We start from the raw sequence: 21,567 nt of genomic DNA, 5'->3' as shown, positions 1-21,567 counted from the left end.
GGTGTTCTCTCAGATATCCCGGACCCAAGCCATTTAGGGCTTTATAGGTAATCACCAGCACCTTGAATCTCACCCGGAGGGCAACCGGAAGCCAATGCAGCTCGCGGAGTAGAGGTGTTACATGGGAGTATTGGGAAACCCCCATCACAACTCGCGCGGCCGCATTCTGCACCAGCTGAAGCCTCCGAGTGGTCCTCAAGGGCACATATGTATATATATGTATATGTATGTGTATATGTATATGTATATGTATATATGTATGCAGTGCTTTTTTTGTAAAAGAAAAAGGTGCCGGAACTCACATATGTCATACAACCCGCCTTGCCTACCCTACAAGATTCCATCCAAAAAAGGTGCCGGAACTCCGTTCTGAGCGTTCTATGAGAAAAAAAGCCCTGTATGTATGTATGTATATATGTGTGTGTGTGTATACACACACACACACACACACATACACACATATATATATATAAGGTAAAGGTAAAGGTTCCCTGCACGTGCGTGCTAGTTGTTTCCGACTCTAGGGGCTGGTGCTCATCTCCGTTTCGAAGCTGAAGAGCCAGCGCTTGTCTGAGGATGTCTCCGTGGTCATGTGGCCAGCATGACTAGACACCAAAGGCACACGGAACGCTGTTACCTTCCCACCGTAGTGGTCCCTATTTTTCTACTTGCATTTTTACGTGCTTTCGAACTGCTAGGTTGGCAGAAGCTGGGACGAGTAACAGGCACTCACTCTGTTACGCGGCACTCAGGATTCAACCTGCCAAACTGCAGACCAATATATATATATATATATATATATATATATATATATATATATATATATATATATATATATATATATATATATATATATATATATATATATATATATATATATACACACATATATATATATACACACATATATATATATACACACACATATATATATACGCATATATATATATACACATATATATATACACACATATATATACATATATATATATACATATATATATATACATATACACATATATATATACATATATATATGTATATATATATATGTATATATATATATATATATATATATATATATATATATATATATATATATATATATATATATATATATATATATATATATATATATATATATATATATATATATATGTATATATATATTGGGACCTCGTTGAAACGTCGACAAGACACCCTCAATCCTACATGGGAAAAGACCCGAATACGCCAAGACCTACATAACTATACCCGTGAAAATCTACGAAAACACACACACACACACCTTTAATCAGATACCTCCAAAATTTTAATAGAAACATACCGTAGTATTTTTTATTGAAAATCAAATTTTTCCACTGTGGCTCAATTTCCCATTAAATAAGATGGCATCGATTGAAATCTTTCTAAAAGAATGACACAGACTGGAACTATGGAAGGAGGAAGTATTACCTTGACTTTTGCCCTCTTCCCTGATATTTTAAACCACTCAGCTCCATCCTCCCACTATCTGCACTGAAAAAAGAGCTCCCACTCTTACTAATGGACCCTTTGCCAATACCTCTGAAGCTGCCATTTATTTTTACAAAAGCCATTCACTCACTATTAGGATGAAGGGTATCTTCCTTAACCAAATCTTAGGTTGCATAATGCAGGCAGAAAAAGGTAATACAGGAACTACGATGACCCTTCTGACCTTAGACACTATCACTGAATAGTCATGCTAGTCAGATGAGAGTTACAGGAGAAGCAAATGCTTATAATGATAGTCTGACCTGTAAAATTAGAATGAAGTAATCAATAGGTTTGTTTCGTTGATAGAGGTAGTATTCAGGGGCTTTCTTGTTTTTCTCATCATACTTCAGCTCCTGAATAACATTGGGATGCTTTAGTAGCCTCAGGAGGATCTTTTCAGACATTTGGGATGGGCCAAATGCTTCAACCTCTGAAAACATAAAAACAACTTGATTGATAATGTATAGCACATTTGTTAAGACATAATACATTGATTAGCACATTATTAAAATAAATACAAAAGTAGAACGGCAAATATCTCAGGCCAACACATCTCTGTTAACTTATTACCTCTGTCCTCTGCCATGTACACTATGTTCATGTCACTGCTCAGACTGCCCAAGAATTTATCAATCCATCTGGGCAACATTAGACTGCAGGTACCTGTCTATTCTTTAAGAGAGACCAGAAGTGGAGGAAGCAATTAAAGAAGACATCTTTCTTCTGTTTTTTGTTGCCTACTCCACCTGGAAATTCCACCTAAAATATTTTTCCTCCCAAAAGGAAAAAGGCACACATATAAAAGAAAAAAGGACACTGCGGAGAAGGTGGGAAGACAAAAGGGGAAGATTTATCTTGAATGGAAAATAGACAGGATTCAGTCCTGCACTTTTGTTTCATTCCAGCCACCATTTTTAATTAAATGAAAGACAAAGAAAGTTACATGATTTTCCTAGTGGTATCCAGTTCAGTTTTAACCTGATCAAGTCTATGAAAGCAATGTGATGCTGCTCCTTACCCTGGCGCTTTCAAACAATTTTAAGTTGTACTAGCTCTGTTTCTCTTAAACTCTCAGAATTTCTATCAGCACTGACCGTAAAGTGTAAGAGAAGAGAATATAATGAACGAGACACAATATATAATTCCCTGACACAGCTTCCCTACCCCATCCACTATTTCATCGATTCTGTTAACAATTTAGCAGTCAGATCCTAATGTGATAAAAACTTTAATAAACCACACTTGCCTGTTGCTAGGAAACGGTGCATTGCCAAAAGCAACTGTGGTGAGATTTTAACCTTCATTTCACTATCTGTCTGTTTGAAGGCAGAGAAATCCTGTTTTCTCTCCCGATGGGCTACTTTCTTTTTGGTCTTGTTATCAGCTAGAGATAAAACAAATAAAATATTCATTACATTTCATTCCAGTGTTTACCTTGTGATTCCAGTTTTAACACTGATACACAATTATTACAAGCTGTTGTTATTTACACAAATGGAAGTTCACAAATCTCTGAGAAACTCCATCCATCTAATTAAAAGTTTGTGATAGCGAGTAACTTTTGATAAAAGTCTTTACCTTATCAAAGCAAGCTACTGCGTAAATTAATGTAAGATCTGTTTTCATTGCTGCTTTTCTGCATTAAAAATTAGGGCAGTGAGGCTTAAATTATGGCACTGAGGAAGTGTTCCTGCCTTTACAAATAATGACAACAATGAAGAAAAGAGATAATCGGCAGAAAATAATCCAACATTCCTTTGAATAGTGATAGACAAAAAAAGTATTTGGCATTTTTGTTTCTCTTGTACCAGCACGTTTTATGCTAATAGGAAAACTGCATTAATTTTAATGGTGTCACAAGTTCAGATGAAACTGTTGGCTATTTTTCATGTACAAGCTAAGGAGAGGTTCATACAATCATAGCTAAAGTCTATAGATTGAAAATCTTCTAGGAGGGAAATGTTTAATGAAATGAGTGTTGCAAATGTCTGATGATTGTGCATAAAAATGATGAGCCAATGTGAAATTAAGGAAACTGTGCTGTAATAGACATATTTAAATATGCTTATAGAATATAAAAACATACGGCAGAAAAAGACCTAATAATCCATTGAGTCTGCCCTTTGAGTTTGTATTTTCTTTTCTTTTACAATTGATTCTTTTTAGACATAATCTTAAATTTACCAAATATTTCAGACTATTATCAGTATAACAAACTACGTGAAATATATACAGTAAATTATACAGGCTTTCAGTATTTGTGATTTTGTAATTTGTTATTTTTGTAATTTAATTTACAATTTAAATTAGTAATGGAACGTTTAGAGCATGGTGTCCAATCTTTTGTCTTGTCTGTGCCACACTGAGTGAAGAATTGTTTGGGGCAACATATAAAATATATAATATCAGGGCTTTTTTTGTCATAGAACGCTCAGAATGGAGTTCCGGCACCTTTTTTGGATGGAACCTTGTAGCGTAGGCAAGGCGGGTTGTATGACATGTGTGAGTTCCGGCACCTTTTTCTTTTACAAAAAAAGCACTGATTATACTAGAAGGATTGTCCTAAGCAGATTTTGTCAAACATATTCTTTTAAAGAGGTTTATGACTATGAAATTTTTTAGTACTAAAGTTTTTATGCCATCTTCTGAAAATAAAATTTGACTGCAGCAAGCATTAACTATTGTTTAGATATTGTGGGTTGAAGCTGTTTGTTTAGTATATATTAAGATTAGCTAATGTCAGACATGTCATACTGTCATAATGTTACTCAACGTCATACTGAGTGTTGCCTTTTAACAAAATGTATGTATCTTTGGGGATTGTGTTATTATGTTATGTTCATATACGCTTTTTTCATAAAAGAAGTATTGAGTGGAATCTGATATCAGATAAAATTTGCCTGAGAAACAGACTTTTTCTTCCTCAGCTCTTCTCCACAGCCAGAGAATTCCTCAACTCTCTCATTTTTCCAGAGGACTTGTGAAGGAGGCTGCAAAACGAAGGACCCTATTCTGACCCCCTACATAAAGACATTATGGAAACAGTTCCCTAAACCAAACAGGACACAGGATTAGATTAACTAATTTTATATCACGGTAAAATTACATTAACAGAATCTTGCAAATCTGAAGGCACGAACTTCCTGCTGCCATATCACCATATTGATGCCGAACTTAGTGCGGACATCTGATCGGCATAGCCCATTGCAGCCCAGAACTCCTGAGCTCAAGTGATCCGCCAGCCTCAGCCTCCGGAATAGCTGGATTACAGGCTCACCCCACCGCGCCCGGCTAACTTCCTCCTGCCACTTTTAACTGATTGATCTATCAGGAAGGGTCCTTTCTAAATTTCTTTCTCTCATGGTTAAGCCACTGGGGCTCTTGCATCTCTTGTCTGTTTCCTAGGCAGCATCTCTTCCCTTTTTCCTCCAAGGTCATTCACATATTCTATTACATCAGAAGGGCCTCTGTACAACTTTGTATTGGGTGCCAGTTGCACCTCTTCCTGGATCATGAGGTTCTGCTCACAATTACTCACTCCGTGGTCATCTCCCAAAAGGATTACTGTCGTGCTGCTGCCTTTGAAGAGCATCCAGAAACTCCAGCTGCAATGGCATGGGCAATGATATATGTCTCTAGAAAGACACATTATCCCTTTGATCTTTGAGTTTGCATTGGTTACCAGTTTGACTCCTGGTCCAATTCAAGGTGCTGTTTTTGAGCTTCAAAGCCCTACATGATATGAGGCTATGTTATCTGAGGGACTGCCTCTCCCTGATTACATCTACCCATCCCATCAAGTTTGGCAGGAGAGTCATGCTGCAGGTCATGTGTATGCCAGTGGATTTTAGGGATGCTGCCCAGAGTCACCTTGTGTGAGATGGGCAGCTATGTAGATCTGATAAAACATTAACAAACAGCATTCATGTAGAAAAGGTATAGGTGAAGAGATTTTAATAGGAGCCTAAGGTATAGGGCTTTAGGCCCGGGTACAGCACGGAGACGGCATTGGTCGCTCTGGTGAATGATCTCTGGAGGGCTCGGGACAGGGGATATTCCTCTGTCCTAGTCCTATTAGACCTCTCAGCGGCTTTCGATACCATCGACCATGGTATCTTGCTGCGGCGTCTCAGGGGATTGGGAGTGGGAGGCACGGTTCTTCAGTGGTTCTCCTCCTATCTCCTGGGACGTTCGCAGTCGGTGTTGGCAGGGGGGCAGAGGTCGACCGCGAGGCCTCTCGCTTGTGGAGTCCCTCAGGGGTCGGTCCTCTCGCCTCTCCTGTTCAACATCTATATGAAACCGCTGGGTGAGATCATTCGTGGTTTTGGAGTTGGGTATCATCAGTATGCTGATGATACCCAGCTTTTCATTTCGACCCCAAACCACCCCAGTGATGCCCTCGACGTGATGTCCCGCTGCCTGGAGGCGGTTCGGGTCTGGATGGGGAGGAACAGGCTTCGACTCAACCCCTGGCTGTGCGTACCGGCATCTCGGGATATTCAGGATATCCCATCTCTTTCTATGGGGGGTGAGTTATTACCCCCCATAGATAGGGCTCGCAACTTGGGAGTCCTCCTAGACTCACAGCTTTCTTTAGAAGACCATATAGTAGCTGTGACTAGGGGAGCCTTCGCCCAGGTCCGCCTGGTGCGCCAGTTGCGGCCCTATTTAGACCGGGATGCCTTACGTACGGTCACTCACGCGCTCGTGACCTCTCGTCTGGACTACTGCAACACTCTCTACATGGGGCTGCCCTTGAAGACCACTCGGAGGCTCCAACTGGTACAGAATGCAGCCACGAGAGTTGTGTTGGGAGTTTCCTGACACTCCCATGTTACACCTCTGCTCCGCGAGCTGCACTGGCTTCCAGTTGTCTTCCGGGTGAGATTCAAGGTGTTGGTAATGACCTACAAAGCCCTACATGGCATGGGTCCAGAATACCTTGGGGAGCACCTGCGGCCGGCGTCAACTTCCCTCCGCCCAGTACGCTCCCACAGAGAGGGCCTCCTCAGGGTGCCACTGGTCAAAGAATGCCGACTGGTGGCCCCCAGGGGAGGGCGTTCTCTGTGGGTGCGCCGGATTTATGGAACCATCTTCCAGTTGAGCTCCACCTGACCTCCGCTCCTTCCGTCGCGATCTAAAAACTTACCTCTTCGAACAAGCTGGCCTGGCCTGATGGGATGGGGTTGGGTTTTATTAATGTGTTTTAACCTACTTTTTTAATGTGTTTTAACTTATTGTAAGAGTTGTGAGCATTTTGTTTAATCTTTTTTAATTTTTGTATTTTGTCTTTTAACATGTACTGCCCTGTTCACCGCCCTGAGTCCTTCGGGAGAAGGGCAGTATACAAATAAAATAAATAAATAAATAAATAAATAAATAAATAAATAAATAAATAAATAAATAAATAAATAAATAATATATCACGTAAGCAAATTGAATAATAGAGTAGAAAGCATCCCAAAGAAAGGCCAGCACAATGGACCCAGCAAATTGTAGTCTAGAGATCATTGCAGAAACACTAGAACCTCCTTAATTGACTGCATAAGGTTATATCTCCAAAGGTGATCTGCTTGGTGTTCTCAAACTATTTAGGAAGTTATATACTGTGAAGTTTGTTTACAAACTAAAGCTAGTGCAGTTGTTTCAGCAGGAGTAGAATATGTATAGCTACTCCTTCAGCAACTTGGCTGCTGCCTGAATCACTAGCTACAGCATGAGGATAGGACTATATCAAACCCACTGTGGAAGAAAACCCATTAGTGGAAAATACCCCTGTCCAGGAAAAGGTATAGCTGGTATACTAACAAATGTTCCAGGTCACAGAACTCATTTGGGCCTCCAATGATGATAAACTACAATCACATACTGAAGAACGCACCCTCCCAACCGAGGCTCTGTGTTGTCAGGATTCAGCCTCTGTATTTGCATTTATTACTGAGTTCAGCATCTGAAAATATGCTTGACCAGATATGACACATAACAAAAATACATGTACATTTTCCAAATGTCTACAGCCCAATCTACATTGTTTTTTCATAACTGTCTCTTTTCCACAACAAACTGCAGTGATGGCACATGAGGTACTACAACCATGCATTGCAGTAGTAAAACTTTTCTGACATTTTCAGAGGAGATATACACTTCTTCTGAGGGCTAATCCAAGCCATTTTGCTGCCTAATTCTTGACAATATTCTTACACTCTTGTGATAGTTGAAGAAAGGTAACAGATCATTTTAAAGCATCAGACTAAGTTAAAGGGTATAAAATCGATCACTTATTGTAAAAAATTGATCCTTTTTCTTCTAAAATAGCTGTCTAGTGATAAGACTGTCTCCTTTTGTTATGATATAGAGGCAGTCACACACATTTTGAATTGGGCCAGGCTTTCAATTTTAGTTCACATTTAATTCATCTCAAAATGTAATTTCCCTCAAAAAAATAAAAAGACAGAAAACTTTTATTACAAGAAGGCCTTTATATAATTCTGAGGGCAAACACTGTGGTGCTTAATACTCACTGTAGAGATCTGTTTCATCTAGAATCTCAGACTTGATGATCTCTTCAATTACATCTTCCAAGGTAACAATGCCCAAGACTTCATAAAAAGGATCCCCTTCCCCTTCATTATTCACCCGCTGCACAATTGCCAAGTGAGATTTACCTGCACAAAGTAGCAGACCAAGAAATTAGAATTTAGAGCAGATTGATTACCTAGTCAGTTCCAAAATGATACAGATGAATCTTGTAATGCAACAACCTATAATTTAAGGGATATCAACGCTTAAAAAACCAACAAAAACCGGAAACCTATCTAAAGGTTTACCAAACATTTTTAGAGGCAATCATAACTAGAGACATTTTTTTTTGTTGGGTACCATAAGAAGTAGGGTTACTTGACTAGTGACATTAATTAGGCAGTTGGAATCAATTTTTCAACATTTTGTCTGAGAAGGTTGGGAATGGAATTAAGGAGCAAAATCAACATATTATTTATAAAGCAGCAAAAAAGGAAACAGGAAAAACCACACCACTCTAGATAAGCAGTTTCCCTAAATTATGGCAGTACGATTTGGAAGTGCTCTGAGAATCACAAAATGGGGGGAGGGAAGCATAGGTCCCCAAATTATCTAATCCTATTAAGATTTTTCACCTTATAGAACATTAAGTCTAGTAACAAGGAACAGATGATATCCCTGACATTTCAACTATGCTAAGAAAAATGGAGTTCAAGCATCTTTAATCACTTCACAAAGATCACCATTATCATATCAAATGCAACAGAATTTGATTTGTTTGTATCCAAAATATATAAAATATATTAAACAAAACAAGCCTAAACAGCATAAATACAATTAAAGCAATATCCAAACATCAAAGCACAAACAAAGTTTAATATTAAAATAGAAATTTAAACATCAGAGATTAATATTTTTGTAAGCTACCCAGAGTCACTGGTAGCAAGTAGGCGGTCATATAAATTCAAATAAATAAAAACATAAATAAATAGCATACTATCTTCCAAGAAACCTGACACAAAATCTAGTTTGTACTAAATTATGTATGCATATTCTAAAATGATTTGCCCCAATTCCAGCTTATGAATCTAGAAACTGACAATTTTTTTCAATAAACCTAACATTGTTTTTATCAATTGCCCTCTCCTTAGAAAAATGATACTTCACATTTAAATTATTAATTATGATGTGCTATACCATTCATCTACAAACAGTTGAATTTGATCAGTTGAGATTTTAGAGAATCAAAACAATTTTTTACTAAATGGCAGATAAGGACTGCATTTTGTTAAGAAAAAATGGCTGAAAATTAAATATGACATTAATTAATGGTTGTAACTTAAGTGAAAAATTATCTGTATGTGTATCAGCCTTTTGGCCACAGTAAAAGCATGGAGAATCCATTTATGTTGTTTAGTTGTCAAATTTCATGTACTTGTATGTAGTTCAAAAGAATATTGTAGACTATAGAACATTATTTCAATAAATGATTATTTCAGCAAGATTACCATAGGCCTAAATTTGGAAAGATTTGACATTACTTATTATGAAGAAATGGTTGGTGAAGATAATAATCTTGCTGAAATAGGTAAACTGACTTCTTTGATTAGAGAAAAAGCATTATGTACACTTATTGGTGACTGAAAGCCTTTTATGGATTTTTTGGGTAAAAATGAAAAAATGAACAAAAATGACTTATGGTTTTGAGGATTAGACAGGATAGATTATAGAAAGAAGGTAACTTTAGAGAGAGCTTAAATATCTTTGTACATATAACTGTTATGAATAATATTGGAAGTTACTTCTTCATATCTTTTTTCTTTCTTTTCTACTTTTCTTCAATTTTTCTTTTTTGCATTTTTTCTTTTATTTTTAGTTTTTTTCTTCTTGTTCAAAAGTTTTAATTAAAAATTATACAAAAAGAGATATTAACCTCTAAAAATTTTACTTTTAGTCATAGTCATATTTATATGGTTTACTACTTTCTCCCAAAACTTACTAAATATAAAAAGGTAAAAGGTAAAGGTTCCCCCGCAATGCCTGCTAGTCGTTTCCAACTCTAGGGGCCGGTGCTCATCTCCGTTTCAAAGCTGAAGAGCCAGCACTTGTCCGAGGACATCTCCGTGGTCATGTGACCAGCATGACTAGATGCCAAAGGCACACGGAACACTGTTACCTTCCCACCGTAGTGGTCCCTATTTTTCTACTTGCATTTTTATGTGCTTTCGAACTGCTAGGTTGGCAGAAGCTGGGACGAGTAACAGGTTACATGGCACTCGGGATTCGACCCGCCAAACTACCGACCTTCTGATCGACAAGCGTCCTAACCCACTGAGCCACTATGTCCCTTACTAAATATAGAACAGTGCAAAAACATGTGTTTTAAAGAAGAATTATCCTTATTATATCCCAACAAAATGGTGATTTTGATAGTTATCTATAGAAATATAATGGAGTCCAATTAATTCTAAATATTATTTCAGTTCATTAAAGAACAATATTGGTAATCCTCATTTACCAACTGGAATTAGGACTAGTCACGCAATTACTAAGTAGTGTGGTAGTTAAGCATGATATTACGTGACTGTGCCAACTTACAACCTCAATTCCAGCAGATCTGACTGTGGTTGTGAATCACTATGGGTTGTTAAATACATCACATATGCTAATTGCAAGTGTCTGAATTGTGATTACATGACTGCTGGGACATGATGTAGACCGCAACTTTGAGAGCCAGTTGTTTCTATTTTCAGCATCATTGTAAGTTTGACTGGTCACTGAACAAGTGGTTGACAATTGAGGACTAAGGTAAAGGTAAAGGTAAAGGTTCCCCCGCACATGTGTGCTAGTCGTTTCCGACTCTAGGGGCCGGTGCTCATCTCCGTTTCATAGCCGAAGAGCCAGCGCTTGTCCGAGGACATCTCCGTGGTCATGTGGCCGGCATGACTAGACGCCAAAGGCGCACGGAACGCTGTTACCTTCCCACCGTAGTGGTCCCTATTTTTCTACTTGCATTTTTACGTGCTTTCGAACTGCTAGGTGGGCAGAAGCTGGGACGAGTAACAGGCGCTCACTCTGCTACGCGGCACTCGGGATTCGACCCGCCAAACTGCCGACCTTCCGATCGACAAGCTCAGCGTCCTAACCCACTGAGCCACCGCGTCCCTTAATTGAGGACTACCTGTAAACTAATTGTTATATGACTAATCACATTAAAGTATTCTTTTAGGTGCTTATTAACTAACAACAGCATACTTATCCAGAATTAAAAAATAGCTTAATTCAGACATTCACTCTTTAATTCTATTCTAGGTGTTAGATTACTACTTAAATAACAGATGCAAAGGGGAAAAACATTTGTTTAAGTAAGAATTTGGTTCAAATATCTTAGGCTTATTGAACGAGCAATCAAAATATCCTATTCAAGCAAAATGGATGTTTAAAGAATGAAGAAATTCTGGAAACAGAAGATCAGGGAGAAGACTTTAATAATTGACATAGATACTGCATCAGGTCAAAATAATTCAGTTCACTAAACTTCACATCTGCTTTCCCAGGGACCTAACATAAGCAAATTCTTTGAGAATGCTGTCTGTTGAAAGTTAAATTCTTTTGCTATTCCCAGCTTGTGATCATTTAAAAGGAATTTTCCAAAGCAAGGTCTAATATTAGACTCAAAATGAAGTTTCCATTCCACTTACGCGATATTCTCACCAAAGTAACTAATATATAATCTGATTGTCTTGGAGCTACTCATTTAGATGCAGATGACCATACTTCAAATACCAACTGAACCATACTGGCAAAGTTTGTCTCAAAGAAACCTTTACAGCATGAATTGTTATTAGAATCATAATTTGAATTTATAATTATGTACATTATCACATACTTCATTAGACCATAAAAATGAAAACCCTTCCTTGCATAATTATATTTTGTTATCAATTTGCAATCCATGGTCTCTCAGAAGCAATATAAGTTCTAGTTATTCTAATTGTGTCAAAGAAAGACAATAAAAATTTATTTGGTAGCAGAATACCAGAGTGCAGATACAAGTAAAGATATGGAATCATTTTGACTTAAACTACCCATTTGAATAAACTTTACATTTTAAACTTGGAAGTCAATAAAACATATTAATGAAAACAAATAACACAGTTTCATATTCACTACCCTTCATTTTGTATATTATACTTTGATGCTTTAAAACAGTAAATAAGAAACATGAATACATTTTATTCCAATCTTTAATTATCTATCATCTATCATCTATCTATCTATCTATCTATCTATCTATCTATCTATCTATCTATCTATCTATCTATCTATCTATCTATCATCTATCTCTATCTCTCTATAACTGTATCTATATCTATATATATATGCTCTTTTATAGCTTTATAGAAATTAAATTACTTTTAGAAGAAATATAATATACATTGTGATATCACTAAAAGGATTTTTTTCAACATGCAAATATTAGGAAAAAATTAATGGACCTCTAAATCAAACTAAAGCTATTGAAATGTTAGTTAGTGTGGGTTGTTACAATCATAATAGTTAATTTGCAATGTAATTAGCAGTTTACCGGTATTTTACTTCTATCTCTCAAAAGTGTGGGGGTTAGGGAGGGAAATGAATGTTCCGGTCTGCACCACTTTTTAGATATGTTGTCTATAGTATGTTTAGGTGTGTGTCATGTATGTGTTCACTTTGAAAGCAGGCAACTAAATTTCATTTTTGATGTGCCGCTGTGCCCACAGTAAAAAATGACAATAAAGGTTATCTTATCTTATCTCTTCTTCCCAGGAATGTATGTTTTGACGTGGCTGCATCTAATGCAATAGTGTAAAAGCAGCAATACAATATATATTTGAAATGGATGGGGGTTATCATTGTGTAGTTTTACATAAGATTTGGGTAATTATTGCTGAAAGATTCATGAAGCATGTGCCAAAGATTTAGATACAGAAATGAATCACAGTATGTTTAATTGCTAAATTAATCAACAGAGCATATACTTATTAATTAATGAGGAATAGTTTTAATAAGTAGGAAATTTTAAAAGATTACAGACTACCTAACAACTACCTATGTTGTTTTGAAGTTATCTATGCAAACGCATTGTCAGACAAATCATGTTTTTTTGGATTAACAAGTAGCGACACTGATAGCTTTATATGTAAATGTGTCTGCATATATAAATACATGTCTACATAATAAAGAAGGTTAGTGATGAAGTTGAGAAGGTGAAGGAAAGGTTTTTAAAGTTCTCTGAAAACAATCAAGATGGGTTCTTTAATAGTTAACAAAATTATACAACTCAGAACTTGTGATATGTTTGCCAAAAAGAAATTTAACAACTACTTAATGTTATATATTTTTTCTTCATTCCACTTGGTTATCATTGGAAGCTATTGGAACAAACAAGCAACCCCCCCTTGACATTATACAAATATATATATATAGTTTATTAAATAGCTCTCTGCCCATACAGCTGACACCCATCTTTCCCACTCCCACATTAAAATATCACTAATTCTGGAGATCTGACAATTCTCCAAACTGAGAAAGGAAGTGGAAAATGAACAAAATATTAGAAAGACCCTGAAGAGAATGAAACTTTAGATGCTTAGAGAAGAACTGAGATAGACAAGCTGAAACAATGGAAATGTTTTCTATGATTCTTAAAATGAAGTAATGTGCACAAAAGGGTATTGTTTATAAAAATATACTTATAATGGAGCAAGAGAAGTTCTCATAGAAACCTAAATCCTTCAGTATGTCAGCATAGTACTTGTGTTGTTGCGATGATGGGTAGGAATTCTGAAGGATAGCTTTACATTCTATTATTCCCTGAGAACCCATAGTCCATTTTCTTTCTAAGTTAATAAAAGTTACTTATAATTATTACTTTACTCTGTCAGTCAGACTTGCCAATTTGGTGCCATTTTGTATTTTGAGATCAACATCTTAAGAAAATGGGGGGGGGGAGAAATGAGAGAAATAAGAAACCAAAAAGAATCTGCACATTAATATCAGTGGTACCCTATTGGAAATCAAAGACACAAACTTTTCTGTTAAAGATTGCTTCTTTTATTTGTAAAGTTCCCAATTATGCACATGCTCAAATAGTTTGGTATGAAAGTACTGCCACTTAATCATTCATCCTGATGTGTGCAATTCCATAAATACAAGACATGATTAAACTTTTAAAATCAGGAAATTAAATTCACTGGCTTTACCAAATGAAAAATGTTGGAGGACTGCAATAGATTGCTGACCTAGTTCAGGATCTTAGGAGTCCTAAAAGTGTTGCCTCCTGGATTCATTGCCAATATTTCTCAATTTTCTAATATCAATTGCCATTTCAAATAATTTGAGGTTTCTACATAGATAGCACTGTTATATAGAAAAAAAATGCCAACAATGTGCAGTTCACATTGGAAAATTTATATTTTTCAAATCTATTTTTATACTTCTTCCAAATTTGCCTTTTACCACATGGGAACCAACCTTGCTGCTAGGCAAGAAAAAAATCTATATCCCCAAATAAGAGGGTGAAACCAAATAAATTCAAATCTCAACTTGGTGCTATATGGAGGATATATTCGTTAAATATATGTTTTGAGAAATATTTTTAAGAGCAGCCAGTAAATGCTGCTAATTATGCAAAAATGTAAACTGTTACTTTCACCCATCAAGCTTATAAAAAAAAACATCCAAAGCAAATGAAATAAGAGCCTTGGTGGAGCAGTGGGCTAATGCCTCCTTAAGTAACACCAGCTGCCTGCAATTAGTGCAGGTTCGAGTCCCACCAGGCTCAAGGTTGACTCAGCCTTCCATCCTTCCGAGGTAGGTAAAATGAGGACCCAGATTGTTGGGGGCAATTAAGCTGACTTTGTAATAATGCCGCTTGGGGGGTGTATGAAAGCCCTAATAAGCAGGCATATACATAGAATGAAGGCTACTGCTAAGCTTGTAAGCCGCCCTGAGTCTTCGGAGAAGGGCGGGATATAAATGGAATTAAAATTTTAAAAAAAAGTTCACTTCAGAGTTCCTTAAGTTTTTAACCTGTCAAAGTAACTTTCCCTGCATCTAGTTCCACTGTAACACTTGGGTATAAACGTTAAATTTGTGCCAGAAATAACCACAGTGTTGTGTTATATTGTTTCACCAAACGAAAGGAGTAAAATTACCACGTAGATTACAAATGCTAAACAACACTGAGACAAACATTGATAGTACCATATTATATTTAAAAAATCAAGGCTGAATCAGTGTCTATTTCCCTAAAATTAAAGTTACTTGTGCAACGCATTGTAGCAATACTTGATTAGTGATTACTCTATCAAAAGAGACCAACTTTTTTTTCCTATTATTCTTGGATTTCTTTCAAGATGTAGTCTTATCTTCAAGAACCATGGAGGAAAACAATAAATGATCAGAACCAGCTGCTTCAAACATGATGTTAAATGTTGGAAATCTCTGTATAACACTAAATCATTTAAGTGTACCCTATCTCCCTGTCAGTGAACTTCAGCATCCGTTTCTGGAAATTCATTACTCTGTACTGGTTTAGCAGACTGGTACTTAAGTTCCATTATTTAATTCTAGTTCAGGTAATTCAGGCAGATGAATCTCTTTGGCTTAGTTTCATGAACCACATCTTTGGCAGACAGCAGATCATGTACAATCCTTCTCTCCTCTATCTTTTCATTCACTTCCTCATATTCCTCTGGTGATGAGTTGTGATCCTCAAGCCAGCCACATCACTGAAAAAAGAAGAAAGGCAGGTGACCCAGGACAATAAATGTACCACATACAGCTGCCATTGTTACTCCTACAAATAGGAAAAAACAAGGAAGGGAAGGGGGCATGACAATCCAAGGGACATATTTTGCTTGTGATGACACACAGAAGATATGTGAGCTGGGTTAAAAGAATGCATGCAAACTATGAGCATTTGGAAAGGAAAGTAGAAAAACAAGACAAGGAAAGATGTGTGGAAAAATGAGGCCACATTTTTGTGAAGAAACACTAGTAATTACACAATGTGACAGAATGCCAAGAAGTAAAATAAATGAAGATATATTGTTATTTCTCTAATAACATGTTTCTCTATTTTTTAATTTATTTTATCTCTATGAGACACAATATCTCTATAATGCAATCCTGAATAGAATACTGTAGCCTAGATTGCAGGTCACAACAGCTTAAAAATATAACATAACACAGCATAGTTAGCTTACCAGTAGCAAAAGTACAATGAGCAATGCTGCCTTTTGTGTTGGCCTTCTCTGTCCTGGTACCACCTGTAAAAAAGTGGAATGCTGGCAGCTCAGATCTTAAGAGTTCTGCTTCTCAGATAACTCAAAGTGTTGATTCTTTGAAGAAACTGTCTCCATGCATAAGGTAAAACGTTGCTCAGAGATAAAATGTGTACTTGGCATCAGAAGTTATATTGAAGACAGTTCACATGACTAACCTATAAGAAATGCTGTTTTTTATGCTTCTGTAATTTTTAAATATTGGATCAAGTTGGAGGCACCTCTTTTGGGGCTACTTCTATAGACTTTTTGTACCCCAGTTGTCCTTCAGAGTCTGGAAATACTGTATCTGCAATAGTTTTTTCCTGCCCAGTATCCTCCTGCAGTGTAGATCCCTGAAAGTCTAGTTCACACCATACAAATTATTTTACATCCAATTGTGCAGCATCTTGTGAAATTCATCATTACTTTCCAGATATATCTACAGGTTCTGGGCATCCAAATAGAGAAATAAATAATAAAGCTTATATTTCCACAGCTTTCAGAAACACATTGGTAGCATGCCCAATTTGATTTTATCAATATAAAAATGCTTATGCTAATAAACATTTTATGATAACATATAGTGTAAAGAGTTATATCTAAAGAGAACACAACTTTATTTGACCAGAAGTTTAAAGTAGCAGTTAAGATTGAACTGGGAGTGTTGGGGCTCAAGTTTCTTCTCATTCAGGAAAAGTACTGGGCCAAACACTATCACTTAACTCAAAATGTTGCTAGGAGTGAAAAATGGAGGAAGAAATATTCTTCCTTGAGCTCATGAAAGAAAGATGAGATATAATTGTAAGGAATGAATGAGAATTTTATTGATAGAAAGAGAATGGCTAAAGTGTCCAATACAGGATTGTCCATAATGCAAATGGAAGACAAGTCCAGTAATTTATTAGCAAATGAATATGAATTTTTCTTCTTGGGTATTAATATTACACTACTTTAGTATCTAAATAAAAATCAATCTACCATAAGAAACAGCAATTAAAAAATCATCATCAGCAGCAGAGGAAGTAGGACACTTAAATTTGCCTTTTCTCCCAAAGCATAAAAAATATCTAAATGTGGTATCATAAACTTATGTTACAGGACACAGTGGCTCAGTGGGTTAGGACGCTGAGCTTGTCGATCGGAAGGTCGGCAGTTTGGCGGGTCAAATCCCGAGTGCCGAATAACAGAGTGAGCGCCTGTTACTCGTCCCAGCTTCTGCCAACCCAGCAGTTCGAAAGCATGTAAAAATGCAAGTAGAAAAATAGGGACCACTATGGTGGGAAGGTAACAGCATTCCGTGCGCCTTTGGCGTCTAGTCATGCCGGCCACATGACCACGGAGACGTCCTCGGACAAGCGCTGGCTCTTCGGCTTTGAAACGGAGATGAGTACCGGCCCCTAGAGTTGGAAACGACTAGCACGCATGTGCAGGGGAACCTTTACCTTTTACCTTTACCTAAACCTATGTTAGAAAATTTGACATTCAAATTTTACATTCAAAATAGTTACCAAAATAAAAACAATGAAATACTATATTTGTCAAATATCATATCAAAAACCTGTATTTTAGGTCACAGTAACTGGGAAGGATAAATAAAAGAAAGATGCTAGTCCAGGATCCTTTCCTGTAAGATCAGCACTGCGTTTAGTAAACTTAATGAAGAAGCCAGAAGTAATGGATACACAACTATATAAAGAATTCGTTATTTATGTCTCAAAATTACTATGCAATTGGCTGCATTTTCACTTCTCTGCATGGATTCATAAATTCCATACCAAGTATAAAAAGATATACATACCATTCTATCTCATCTTTTTACATACAGAATTCTTGGCTTAATTCCTCTTGGTAATTTATTTACTTAATTAACTTCATTTTACCTCATCATTTAGTAATTGGAAATGGTTATCTGTGGGACTCTCTCTTTCCCATTGTTTACCGGTATGCCTATTTGATAAGAACAGGAGGTCTTCCATGCTCTAGGTGCCCACCACAAAGGAAACATTTCCTTACAGCATTTAGAAAATATGCCTTCTCTGTTGCCACTTCTGGTCTCTAGAACAGCACTTTCCCCAAAGTCTGCACCTTCCTGATTTTGTTGTTCTTCAGAAAGTATTAAATTCAGGTACTGGTTGTAACCTTAAAAGTCTCTCATGGCTTTGGATCAGGTTATTTACCAGATTGTCTCTCCCCAATTGTTTCTATCCAATTTGGGCATACTCCAGGTACAGTCAGCTAAGAAGTGTTGGCTGGGGGCGGGGCCTTTACTGCCATGGCAGCTGTCCTTTGGAACATCATTCCAATGAGATTAGATTGGCTTCATCCCTGCTGGCTTTTGTAAGGCCTTGAAAATTTAGCTTTCTGCTCAGGTCTGAGACCCTGGGAGTGGTTTGCAGCAAATCTCTGGACTGTAGAAATGATAGATTAGGTCAGTGTGCAAGCTGGCAGAGGAATTCTGGGAATTTGAAGTCCAGACATCTTAAAGCTGGCAAAGTTGAGAAACACTGGGTTAGATCATGCCCAGCTACTATGTGTTTTTATTTTTGTTTTATATTATGTATTTTTTGTTTTGTTCTACTGATGTCAACCATTGTGGGTAAACCAGACAAGAAAAAACTAGATGAGCTAATTCTACTTGATTTTAAGGCTATATTAACAGAATCTTGCAAGTCTGAAGATACAAATTTCCCACCACCCTTTCTAACTGCCTCACAGATCTTTCCTAAATTTCTTCCCCATTAATCCATTGCTGGCTCTTGCCTCTCCTCTGAGTTTCTTTGGCAGCATCTCTTCTCCTTTCCCCGCAAGGTCATCCATATGTACCATTATATTTGTAAACCACATATAGTCACATAAAAATGAAATGGCAACGATATACACTGAATGAATGATCAGGCTCTTCTAACAGGCCCTTCCCAAGGGTGATTTGTGAATTGCTGATACCTTGTAGGTTTTTAAGTTTTATATTCTGGATTATTGTGTGTTTTTATTGTTTATTATGCTTTTCACCATTTCTATATGCTCCTGAAGGTTACATGACTGTTAGATAGCTTTATAAATCAAATCACTTGATAAAATATTCTAATATATTGCTTTTCATTTCCTATACTGGGCATCTTTGGCATGATGAGTTCCAGAGGCAATTTTAGAGTAGAATCTTACCTTTACTACCACTAGTATGGACAGTTAGCTGACTTCCTCAGCAAATACAATTCTAAACCCTGTTCCCCTAGGCTGGATAGGTTTGAAGGTTTTTTTAAAAAAATAATTCCAATGTACAGCAATGAAGTTTTGGGGAAGGAAAGAGTTAGGTCTACTCTAAGACAGACAAAGAAATTTAACCTATATGGATTTCTAGGAAGAGAAATGAAGTAGCATTGATTTATTTTATTTTGGTTGTGTTCAAGGCCCTTCCTGATTCCTCAGAAAGATATTGAGAGTCTCAATCTCTATTTGGATGAGCCTACCAAAGAAATTCACCCTTGTTTTTCAGTCACTAAAACCAACCCCCATACATGTTGCTGTTATGTTTCTTCATAAATGTTCCTGTAAGTAGATATACTTGTGTCAGTTTATGCCTTAGGTGTTGTAATCTGATAGCGGGTGTCATATCTCAGAAAGCCTAGTGCAAATAATAAAGAGATGCACCTGTAAGAACCCTGTGAACCCTTGATTATCAGAAGTCAGCAGGGATTTGTCAAGTACTAATTTTAGCAGGAGAGCCAGTTTGGTGTAATGGAAAAGAAACCAAGAGACCATGAGTTCTGCCTTAGGCATGAAGCTAACTTGGGTGACCTGGGACTACTCTCAGCCCTACAGAAAGGGCAATGGCAAACCACTCCTGAAATCTTACCCTTCTTTTGTCCAGGCAATACCCAGCAGTTAATACTGACCCAAAGGCTGCCCCCACCCAAACTGCAAGAATAATTTTATTTCTTTTTCTAATTACTTCTCTAATACATTATGCAAATACTATAGTCATGATATATCTTGATTTCAGCAAAGCATTTGAGAAAGTACCTCATAATATGCTAATCAGCGGCAATAGGCTGGAGTAAATAACAGTTAAGTGCATACATAGCTGAATTGAAAATAGTGACCAAAGAAAGTTCAGCAATAGTTCCTCATCAAATTGAACAAGTGTGGTGAACAATCAAATGAGGTGCCGAAAGAACCAGGCCTGTGCTTCTTTTTAATAATGTTTTCAATGAACAGGTGTACAGAATGCTTACCCAATTTGCAGATGCCAGCAAGATTGCTTGGATACATAATACCCTAGAAGACTAAAATAAAAGTGAAAACAATCCTGATAACTTGGAGAAATGGATTGAAAATAACAGTAAGAAATTTAACAGAGAAGTGCAGTTATTTAATTAGAAAACAATGAAAATCAAATGCAGATACATAAAATGGGATATTGAGATTGAAACTGGGGTTGGTAACAGTTTATGTGGTGGCATTCTTGTAGGGCAGCTGTTAGTCTACAGTGGGGAAAAATCTGGAGTCTTGTAGCACTTTTTCCAACCAACATATATTACTAGAAGGAAGGGTATGATTTTACCCTATTTAGGTTTCTCCTAAAATTACTGCAATGTATATAGTTATCTAAAGGTACAAAGATCCTCAGTTCCCAGTACTGTAAATAATTTCAACTGCACAGAATAACATCTGACTACCTAAGTCTGACCTCCAGTTGGATGATACCAATCATACTTTTAATAAAATATATTAGTTAAAAATATGCTGCTAAATGTTGAAAAAAATATTGGAATAGTAGTTAACTGAATACTCAATGGGAGGCTGTAATGTGATGTACCAAAGTGATTATAAGCCACATCATTTCCCGAGCATTCCACTCCATTCTTCTCCAGCTCTGGTGACAATACTTAAAGAGTCAGAGAAACCAGAAAGATTCAGAGAAAGCAAGGCAGGTGATTAAGATACTTAGAAACTATTAGCAAAGAAAGCACCAAATAACAGAAGAAAAATTATAGACATAAAATTCTGACATGAAAGAATAGAAAGAAAGTGGGGTATTTTTTTCCAAGTTGTCCCGTGTGTTGTTCATGGAAGCTTTAGGAGTCTCTCCCTCCCTCCCCCCATTGGTTCTGCCCCACTTAACCAGATATAGTTTATTTCTGCAGTGATTATCTAAAAAAAGAATTCAGATTACCCAAATAGCTATTTACCTTACTGTCCCATCAGAATAAAATACATT

The 21,567-nt window shown here is 36.8% G+C and overlaps 1 protein-coding gene across 1 annotated transcript in view; it reads right to left on the bottom strand.

Moving 5' to 3' along the window:
- Positions 1-21,567, bottom strand: part of CNNM2 (cyclin and CBS domain divalent metal cation transport mediator 2) — a 118,996-nt gene that overhangs the window by 21,150 nt on the left and 76,279 nt on the right. The window contains 3 exon segments of the mRNA XM_081328179.1: positions 1,779-1,946; positions 2,760-2,902; positions 8,040-8,183. Coding sequence (XP_081184305.1) covers positions 1,779-1,946; positions 2,760-2,902; positions 8,040-8,183 — 455 coding nt within the window.

This window comes from Vipera berus, assembly GCF_964194415.1.
Source record: "Vipera berus genome assembly, chromosome: 5".
Taxonomy (NCBI): Eukaryota; Metazoa; Chordata; class Lepidosauria; order Squamata; family Viperidae; genus Vipera; species Vipera berus.
This window is presented reverse-complemented; position numbering and strand designations above follow the sequence as displayed.